Source organism: Aquarana catesbeiana, linkage group LG04, assembly GCF_042186555.1.
Source record: "Aquarana catesbeiana isolate 2022-GZ linkage group LG04, ASM4218655v1, whole genome shotgun sequence".
NCBI lineage: Eukaryota > Metazoa > Chordata > Amphibia > Anura > Ranidae > Aquarana > Aquarana catesbeiana.
In genome coordinates, this window is record NC_133327.1 from 132,285,401 (window position 1) to 132,296,515 (window position 11,115).

An 11,115-nucleotide genomic window follows, 5' to 3' on the forward strand; every position below is an offset into this window, starting at 1 on the left:
GTCAAGAACAAGGGATCCAAGAACAAGGGATCCACTCGCATGCGGAACAGATGCGTTGGTGACCCCATGCGATCAGTTCTCACTGATTTATGCATTCCCTAGAATTCTGTTCTGTTGCTACCTCGACTTCTTTGCAGGATCAAGCAGGCAAAGAAGTCGATAGTTCTTGTGGCCCAGAAGATCTTGGTATGCAGAAATGGTAAAGATGGTGGTAGGGGCCCCATGGCCCCTACCACCACGTCCAGACCTGCTATCGCAGGGACCAGTGTTCCATCATACTTTACAAACGCTAAATTTAACGGTTTGGCTGTTGAAAGCCACATTCTGAAGAATCGTGGGCTTTCAGGCTCAGTGATATCTACTTTGATTAATGCAAGGAAGCCAGCTTCCAGAGTCATTTATTATAGAGTCTGGAAAACATATGTTTCCTGGTGTGAATCCAGGGGTTGGCATCCTAAAAAGTATGTCATAGGTAGAATCCTTGCCTTTCTGCAGTTGGGGTTAGAGATGAAACTGGCCTTGAGTACTATCAAGGGCCATGTCTCGGCCTTATCGGTATTGTTTCAACGTCCGCTTGCTTCACATTCTTTTGTATGAATGCACCCCTGAACCCTTGGGACTTGAATTTAGTTCCATTGGCGTTACAGAAACAGCCTTTTAAGCTGATACAACATATTCCTTTAGTCCTTTTGACAAGGAAGCTAGTTTTTCTGGTAACCATTTCTTCTGCGAGAAGGGTATCGGAGTTGGCGGCTTTTTCTTGTAAAGAGCCATATTGAATCATTCACAAGGATAGAGTAGTATTGCGTCCTCATCCTAGCTTTCTGCCAAAGGTGGTTTCAGGTTTTCACCTAAACCAGGATATTGTTTTACCTTCATTTTTTCCAGAACTCTGTTCTAAGGAAGAAAAGTCACTACATTCTTTGGATGTAGTGAGAGCAGTCAAAATCTATTGAAGGTGACTGTTCAGGTTCGCAAAACAGATGTTTTGTTAGTGTTGCCTGAAGGTCCTAGGAAAGGACAGGCAGCGTCGAAATCCACTATTGCCAAATGAATTCAGCAAGTATTTATTCAAGCTTATGGTTTGAAGAGGAAAGTTCCACCTTTTTCAAATCAAAGCACGCTCCACCAGGGCTGTTAGTGCTTCATGGGCAGTGCATCACCAAGCCTTCATAGCTCAAATCTGCAAGGCCGCAACTTGGTCTTCAGTCCATACATTCACCAGATTCATCCTCATGCCTTATTACATCAGGTGGATGTAATAAGGCATGAGGATATCGCCTTTAGGCACAGTGTACTGCGGGTAGCAGTATAGGTCCTCAGGTCTGATTGCACCCTACTTTTGTTTGTGTCCCCTCCCCTCAGGTGGCATTGCTCTGGGACATCCTATACAGTAATTACTGTGACTCTGTGTCCCATGATGTACGATAAAGAAAATAGGATTTTTATAACAGCTTACCTGTAAAATCCTTTTCTTGGAGTACATCACGGCAGAGGTCCCTCCCCTCTTTGGTTACATGTGTACTGCTTTGCTACAAAACTGAGGTACTTCCAGTAAGGGGAGGGGTTATATGGAGAATTGAACTTCCTGTCTTAGGGTGTGCCAGTGTCCATCACCTGAAGGTGCCATATAACCCATACAGTAATTACAGTAGCTCTGTGTCCTGTAATGTACTCCAAGAAAAGGATTTTACAGGTAAGTTGTTATAAAAATCCTATATTTTTGCGATACGGTACTGCATCGCTTTAACTGACAATTACGTGGTCGTGCAACGTTTTACCCAAACAATTTAAGTCCTTTTTTCCCCACAAATAGAGCTTTCTTTTGGTGGCATTTGATCACCTCTGCGTTTTTTGCGCTATAAACAAAAAAGCGCCAATTTTGAAAAAACAAAAACAAAACACTATTGTACTTCTTGCTAATTTTTGAAAACTAAAAAACACATTTTTTCCTCAGTTTAGGCCGATATGTATTCTACATATTCTTGGTAAAAAAAATTGCAATAAGCATACATTGATTGGTTTGCGCAAAAGTTATAGTGTCTACAAAATAGGGGATACATTTATGGCATTTTTATTTAATTTTTTTTTTTTTTTTTACTAGTAATGGCGGTGATCAGCGGTTTGTTTTTGTTTTTTTTTTTTTCTTCTATATCATGACTGCAACATTTATACAGCAATCAGAGCTAAAAAAAATAGCCATTGATTGCTGTATAAATGTCATTGACGGGAAAGGGGTTAACACTAGGGAGCGATCAAGGAGTTAACTTTGTTCCCTAGGTGTGTTCTAACTGTGGGGGGGGGGGGGGGGGACTGACTAGGGGAGGAGAACAATCAGTTTCCTACTTGGTACTACTGTGCCGTTCACTGCCGGTTAACTTTAGTTATTCTGGTGTTTTTTGCTACGCCACCTGTCATACACTGGTCCTGGCTTATATGGCATTTAAATAATGCGTTTCCTATAGGTGGACATTCCTCTTGGACTCCCATTCTATAAGTGGATGTTACGGCAGGAATCATCCTTGGCCTCCCATGATTTGTCACACGTGGATCCAATTGTGGCAAAATCTGTTTACCACCTGGAAGAAATAGTGAGGCAAAAGAAGAGACTGGAACTAGACAAGTCACAGGTAACTAACTGGATCGGCCTATAACGTCCTGTAGCTTTATTGATTAGAAATGTGTCACTCGATATCCATGTTTAATCTTCTGCACTAGTTTGGACAACTTTGATCAAATTGCATGTTAACTTTCTCTGTTTAATTGAAAATCAATTAAACAGAACTCCTGCTGACAAAAAAAAAAGCTTAAATGTTTTGGTAACTGTTTTAATGTGCAATTACTATTTATGTTAAATTTAGCAAACTATCAATAACAGAAAATGGCATATTGAAAAAATTGGGCACTGTCAGTCATTAAAAAGCCACCTTTGGCAGAAATCACACCTATAAATGTATAATGTACTGTATTCATCAGTCTTTTTATAATTTATTTATTTTTTTTTTTTTTAACTCTTTAGGGTAGCAATATTCTTTTATGGTTTTTAATACACTACTACTACTGAGATCATCCACAGAGTTTTAGTATTTTCAAAGTTTTATTTCATTTCTTGAGGTAGTTCTTAGGTAAATTTGTCTTCAATAAATTTTTGATAAACAGGGTTACAATCAAACTAGCATAGGTACGACACATGAGCATGGTTAACAATAGGATAAGAAATTGATGTCCCCTGGTCCAACATGGTTTACAATGAGTGGATTTTGTAGCCTGCACATTCGGGCTACAGGGTGGAAAAGTATACACTGAGAATAGTAATCAAATTATGGTAAGTCAACTTTGGGGTATGCGTGGTTAATTGGTCAGTGGTTAGAGGGGTAGTTTTTCTCTTGTTGCGATATCCAGAACTAAAAAGAGAACTTTATTTATTTATTTTGGATAGAATAAGGTACATTTTTTATAACACCTCTCATGGTTGTTTTTTTTTTTTTTTTTCCAATCTGTGTGCCCATTGGAAGATTTTCCCTCTCTTCTTGGGAAAGCTCAAAAATTTGAAGTGTTTTTTTTTTTTTTTTTTTTTTCCACTTTCGATGATCATGGGGAACATGACAAATGGAGAGGGTGAATTTTTCCGATTTGAGGCACAGACAGCAAAATAAAAACCTGACCGGTGTTCTAATCTCCACTCGGTCTAAAACAAACAAAAAGTTTTGCCTTTTAATTATTTACTTGACTCAAGAGCCTACATGTTTTCCTGTGCAGTTAATGCTTAAATAAATCTGGTTTTTCTTCTACCTGTAAGTTAACTGCTACTTCATATTTCAATACAGGTTCCCTTTACCTTGATTAATTGAAAAAAAAAAATCTGTTCTCCTAATTGCACGGTACTGGGCACAGGACTGGTAGCCATAGCACGTGGGTTATATGCCGCTAACTTCAGGTTACTGGGGACAAAAAAAAAAAAACTTTGCTCATACAACCCAACCACTCCATGGGGCTTTAGTGTTTTCTAGTGTCTCTAGGTGATGAACCTCCTCTACTATGCAAGTTTCTAAACTTTATTATTTTTAATTTTTTTTCTTTACTACTTCAACTGACACTTTTTTATCAGGATCCAACTGCTAATTGCCTCTGAGTTTCTCACCTGGAGTTGATGCTTCTTATCAACATTCTGGAACAGAGAGCCATAAGACATAAGTCATGATGTCCTACACATTCACCCAGTTAGGATATAGTTGGACATCAACACAGCTGTGGCCGACAAACCACCAAGGGGGTACCAGAAGTCATGCAGCCCTGAAGGAAACAAGCCCAGTTCTCTCCTGGGCAAGGACCACATTACAAGTCTGTTAATTACCTATGTGTAAGGGAAAATTGGCAAGCAGACTTCTGAGTTGCTAACACCCGGACTCAGGGGTGTGGTCCCTCCATCTGGCTCCTCCTGAAAACCAGATGTGGATATCATGGCCTCCAAATTCAACAATAAACTGAATAGGTTTATTGCCAGTTCCAGAGATCCCCAGGTTCTTGGGGTGGAAGCCCTGGTGATTCCGTGGTCCACGTTTGGACTTGTGTGTGTGTGTGTATTCCCTTTTAGTGAGGATTCTTCCTTGACTACTCTACAGGATAGAGGAAGAACAAATTCCAGTCAATCTCATCACCCAAAATTGGCCCAGGAGAACTTTGTACACCGACATAGACTTGTTTTGTACTTGGCCTCTTCCAAATGGGTCAGACTTCTTGTCACAAGGCACTGTTCCAATCTGCTTATGGCAGGGCTGTTGAAACTGAGGTCCTAAAAGAGAGGGACATCTTTCCCACTTAAGGCAAGAAAAACTACCTCTTGTCAGCTCTACCGCCTTACCTGAAAGGGGTACTTTAGTGCAAAACCAGTCCCTGGGAATAGTTTATCCCTCAAATTCTAGTCTTCCTCCAGCCTGGCCTGGACCAGCATCTGGCCCTTAGTACTCTTAAGGGACCGTTTTTTTGCCTTATCCGTTCTATTCCAGAAACCTTGGGTTTCAAAATCTGTCTTGTCAAGACCTTTGTAAAGGGAGTTGTTCATGTCAACCCCCCACTTTCCCCACCTGTTTCTCCCTGGTGTCATAATCCTGGTAATTTTCAGTTCTTCAAAAACGTCCTTTTGAGCCAATTTGGGATATCCCGCCACTGGGGGATGTCACAAGTAAAGTTGCCTTTATAGTGGTTATGACCTCCATAAGGTGCGTCTTTGAGTTGACGGCTCCCTCCTGGAAGGAACCTCTACTTATCTTTCATAGGGACAAGATTATTCAGTAACCCAGACCGACCTTCCTTCCTCTTCATTTCACTTTGAGTGTAATTTACTCACTTAGCCATGTCCTGCCCTGTAGCATGCAACTGAGTTTTCACTCCACTGCCTGGATGTGGTTAGAGTAGTTAGGATCTACCTAGGTACAACATCTTTCTTCGGAAATACCAAGTCCCTTTTTGTCCTCCCCTGAAGGTCCCAAGAAGGTATACCCTGCTCCTTCATTGATAAGTGGCCCAGGCAGTTAATTTTCAGAGATTATGCCCTCAAGCAAAGTTCTCCCTTCCATATCAGGGCCCATTCTAACAGACCTGTTAATATTTCTTGGGATTTTCAGTATCGAGCATCTATTAGGTTTGAACGGCTGCCACCTGGTCTTCTGTTCATACCTTTTCAAGGTTTACCAAGTGGATCCCCATACCAATGCTGATTTGCGTTTTGGCCACTTGGTGCTTTAAACTGTCATCTTGAGTGTTTTGGGTCTGCTGACACGCGTTTTCTTTTGGCCTGTTTGCTATGTTGTTGCCCATCCCGCAGTTTTTTTTCTTAGGGACATCAAATGGTTACTAAAAGGACTGTACTGTACAATTGGGATAATATGAATTTTGACTTTATTTCATATCTTGTAATACAGGGCACTGGTCCCTAATCTCTGGCTCTCCTTATTGCTTGCTACAAAACTTGAAGTCTCAAGGAGTGTGTAAAGTTATGAGGATACACTCTTGGTGTATCCAGTCATTTGAAGGTAGCAGCTTTTAACTCGTGGTCTATGACTACACGTTCTGTACTGTAACCCTCCTAAATATGGCATTTACACATAAGTCAAAATGTACCTTTTTCTGCTCACACGTTGTGACTGACATTTTTTTTCATCAGAATCTCCAGTCACCAGGTGATATTGAGATCAGTATGACAAACCTGGAGCCAGAACTGTTTAAGAAGTCAGCAGTGAAAGCACCCTGTACTAAATGATGTTTTGTTTTGTTTGGGTTTATTTTTTTGTAATTTAAATAACAATATAGCAGACCAGAAACGGCCATAGAGGACAAATCAACAGGTTCTTTTTTAAAGGAACCCTATCTGCTCATACACTCCTTTCCTTCACTCTGCTGCTGCAGCCACCAAGAGCAATTAAAGGTGTTCTAGCATAGAGGAGTATGGGATCAGAGTTGACCTTACACAGGGCTGTCTGTCATTGCTCGCTGTTGCTGAACAGAGATGATGGAATAAAAGGTAGGTGCAGGCTGCTGGGGACCCCCTGTAAAGCCAAACACTGGTACATGTTGAAAAGACTACATACTACTAGGTGGCACTTGTGTTTTGATTGTTACAGATGAATTAAACTAACTTGTGGCAACAAAGGAAATAATCTATATATATTTTTTTTTATATAGACCAAAGAGAGTCTGCAGTTTGCACTAGAAAATTTGAATATGAATGGCTGCTCTGTGGAAGATCTGGGACTAGATTTTACACTGCCAGGCTTTCCCAATATTGAACTGAAGAAAGGAGGAAAAGATATACCTGTCACAATTCACAACCTGGATGAGTATGTACGGGTAAGTACAAAGGACATAAGAACCTTCTAAGGTAAATCTGAAGCAAATTAGCCGACACAACATTAAAAGTTATTTTCTTAACAATAAAATGTGTGACCTTAAAGGCTTGGTAAATGGAAGATATTGACCAGCATCTCCACCTGGTCATTTTCTGGGTTTGGGATCTTGGCCCATCTTGTTTGGCTGTGGTAAGAATGCTATCTTTTTACAGTACATGACAAAAGGCTTATATTGATAGACTTTGGGTTATAAGCTGGCTACCTTCAGGTGAATGGACACTGGAAACTTTTACTAGGGTCTTACCTATTGGCATGTTCCAACAACCCCACGCACTGTGTCCTTGGGTAATTGTGAGGAGCTGGACTGTAATGATTGCTATAGGCACTGGATCCTGCGATAGATGCTGAACTTGGCACATAGTTGCAATGGCTGTATTTGGCTGCAGGATACTATACTGGTCAAGGGCTGTGGTCCATCTCTATGGTCCTCAGAGCCTGAAGAAACCTTCAAGGATATGCCCCATCCTGACAGGTGAAGTCTGGACTCCTAACAGGCCTAGCATAAGGGAAAACGTGACGGTGTTTCCCTATGATTTGAACTGTTCCTGACTATAGATAATTGTCTTTTCCCATCCCGACTTAGTTTCTGGCATGTTGACTGAACTTCCTCCAGTTTTCTGCTACAGAAATACAGCCAGAGAACACAGTCGGCACCTGGGTTATAGCAGCTCCTGTAGTCCGAACATGCAAACCTCATATATCGTCCTGATCCATTCCGTGAGCACTCCAATGGGTTACCTTAGCAATGGTGGAACACTGGTGCAAGGGAGCCAGGACAAAGGGGTCGAATAACACACGGCCTGCTGATAGTCTACAGAAAACACAAAACATTGCTCAGGTTGATAGCTGCTCCCTTGTTCTCTCTCCACCCACCCGACTTTGTTCCTGAATCAGAGATTGAACCTCCAAACTAAAGAGATGAAAGGCAAGCATTCTTCAAACTTTTCACCAATGTAAGAAGCATTCTTTCCAATGACCCCCAATTAGGGTTCCCTGAGGCCTGGAAGTTCAAAAGTTCCTCTGGGGTAATGAGGTTGAGAGCTGCTTTAGAGCATGTAATTTTCCAAGTCTCTTAAATGTCTTGTATCCCTGTGCATATGCTCAGAACTTTGTGGTTAGCTTGATCTGCTGTACTTGCTTGAAAGACACCTTTTTACTCATGCTTTTTGACAATAAATGTCTATTTAGGGAGTCCTCTGATAAATTCATCAAGGAAGTCACTAGGCGAAAAGTGCTCTTAATGACCAGAAGGCCAAACCTTTCCGATACAGCAGTACATTACTTTAGCTGACAATTGCGCGGTCGTGCAACGCTGTATCCCAATAAAATTTATGTCCTTTTCCACAAATAGAGCTTTCTTTTTGTGGTATTTGATCACCTCCGTGGTTTTTATTTTTTGTGCTATAAACAAAAATACCGACCATTTTGAAAAAATACGATTTTTATTACAGCTTACCTGTAAAATCCTTTTCTTGGAGTACATCATGGGACACGGAGCCTTAAGTAAGTACTTAATGGGTTATAGGCCACCTTCAGGTGTTGACACTGGTAAACCCAATTAAAGGAAGTTTACTCCCTATATAACCCCTCCTCCTTCCAGGAGCGCATCAGTTTTTGTAGCGAAGCAATATACTTAAATCCCAAAAAGAGGGGAGGGACCTCTGTGTCCCATGATGTACTCCAAGAAAAGGATTTTACAGGTAAGCTGTAATAAAAATCCTATTTTCTTTATCGTACATCATGGGACATGGAGCCTTAAGTCATTAATGGGAAGTCCCATAGCAATGCCACTCGAGGGGTTGGAGAAACAACCTGCAGGGTACTCCCAGACTTGAGGATCTATACTGCTGCTTGCAGCACACTGCGCCCGAAGGCGATATCCTCATGCCTCCTCATACCTCCTTACATCCACCTGATAAAATTTTGTGAATGTATGCACTGAAGACCAGGTTGCGGCCTTACAGATCAGAGCCATGGAGGCCTGATGACGCACTGCCCAAGAATTCGCCTTAACATGAAATGGGGGGAATCTTACCCCTTAAATCATAAGTTTGAATTATCACTTTTAAGGCATGACAAAATGTTTTCCTTTAATGGAAGAAATACATAGATATTTTTAATACCCAAGTTTCTTCCCTTACCTTATCCTCGCCGCAGGATTTTGCTGAATTAACAGAAAATCCAACCTTCACCCATCACGGCGTGCTGCGTTTAGCAAACCTTCAAGGACTGGGCCCCCAAAACGGGGTTCCAACTGCCTTGGGCCATGTACAAGCACCCCATCAGGAAGCTTTAGGAAATGTAATAAGACCTAAGCCCTGGGTTCCTGGGGTCCAGTCCTAAAAGAGGCGTTACAGGCAAAACCTCGTGCTTCGGATACGAGGTCCCAGGTACCATCGATCTTAGGCCTCAGTGGCACTTTAGATGGATCTGGCTTCTTTTTATGGAGGAATTTAAATCCAGCATGGATCCCTCCTGGAGCTCCTCAGAGAACTTCTTCACTTGTGACCAACACCTTAGACACTGGCGAAAAAAACTGATGTGCTCCTGGAAGGAGGAGGGGTTATATAGGGTGTAAACTTCCTTTGATTGGGTTTACCAGTGTCAACACCTGAAGGTGGCCTATAACCCATTAAGTAATTACTTAAGGCTCTGTGTTCCATGATGTACGATAAAGAAAAACCTTTATTACTTTCTGCTATAATACGTTCCCAATAAATTTAAAAAAAAAATCTAATTTCATCTGTTTATGCCAGTTTGTATTCTGCTACATATATTTAATTAAAAAAAATCCAAATAAATGTGTATTGGTTTGCGAAAAAGTGATAGCGTGTACAAAAGAGGGGATTTATGGCATTTTCATTTTATTTTTACTATTAATGGTGGTGATCAGCGTTTTTTAACAGGACTGCGACATTGCAGCGGACAGTTTTGACACTTGACACTTTTTTGGGATAAGTGACATTACAGTGAAAAAAAGCTGATGCGTTTCACACTCAACAGTGCTTAGTCTTAGTTTTTTTTTTTTTTTTTTTTAAAACCTTGCTGCATTCTATAAAGTAAGGTAAAAAAAAAACCTTTCTGCATGCAGCTCCCCCCGCTGCCCCATCCCATTATTTTTTAGCCCGACCTCAATCCAGCAATGTGCACAAGAGCAGAGGCTCTCTCGGCTCTCTCCCTCCTCATAGGCTTGAAACCAAAGCTGTCAATCACAGCTAGTGAGGAGAGAGCTGGAAACAGCCCTGTGCCCTGTTCTGTTATGGACACAGAGCGGTGTTCAGGAGCGAGTGAGCATGCATGAGTGCCCCCATAACAAACTGTTTGCTATGGGGGCACTTGTAGGGGAGGAGCAAGGAGTGACCTGAGAAGAGGAGCATCATGGCTGCTTTGTGCAAAAACTACCCTTTACGATCACTTTATGAGTTAAAGTCTAAGCTACCCCCGAAGTACACCAATTCTGCCCAGAAGACCTCACTCACAATGAAGGGACGCCAGACGTCTATTGTGATTTTGCAATAGTCTGTATCTGAGACATCTGTCCAGTCTGTCAATTCAAAAGGGTATGAACTACTGTAGAATTTTTAGCTTTGCCTTCTCACACACTACGCCTCAATGTGCCAGCATCAGCGCAAAAACAGGCAGATTTACTGGCCTCTGCGTTAACTTCAAGTGGTGGTAGTACCAGTTCCTTGAGAGAAGGTTCCAAGGTTTTTATTCAAACTTGTTTGCAGTCCCCAAACCAAATATGCACGTCCTCCCCATTCTTTACTTAAAGGGGTTGTAAAGGTTAATTTTTTTTTTTTAAAAATAACAAACATGTTATACTTACCTTCACTGTGCAGCTCGTTCTGCACAGAGTGGCCCCGAACCTGGTCTTCTGGGATCCCTCGGCGGCTGTTTCAGCTCCTCCCCGCAAGCATTAACCACCTTAATGCGAGCTCCCTCGCATGGTGGTGAGTGCTTGCGGGCGCGCTCCCGTGATACAGCCGGCGGCTATAGCCGCTCGCTGTATCACTCGGCCCCGCCCCCCGGCGCGCCGCGTCATCGGATGTGATTGACAGCAGCGCGAGCCAATGGCTGCGCTGCTTTCAATCCATCCACTGCAGCCAATCAGCGACCAGGCTGAGCTGCAATGAAGATGACGAGAACGAGCAGTGAAGATTCGAGGCGTCAGGTAAGTAAAACGGGGGGGCTGGGGGCGGCGGTATTG

General features: G+C 42.0%; 1 protein-coding gene across 1 annotated transcript in view; it reads left to right on the top strand.

The window, feature by feature from the left end:
* TRIP12 (thyroid hormone receptor interactor 12) overlaps positions 1-11,115 on the top strand; it is a gene marked incomplete in the record, with an annotated part of 166,707 nt that overhangs the window by 150,125 nt on the left and 5,467 nt on the right. The window contains 2 exon segments of the mRNA XM_073625659.1: positions 2,466-2,630; positions 6,682-6,846. Coding sequence (XP_073481760.1) covers positions 2,466-2,630; positions 6,682-6,846 — 330 coding nt within the window.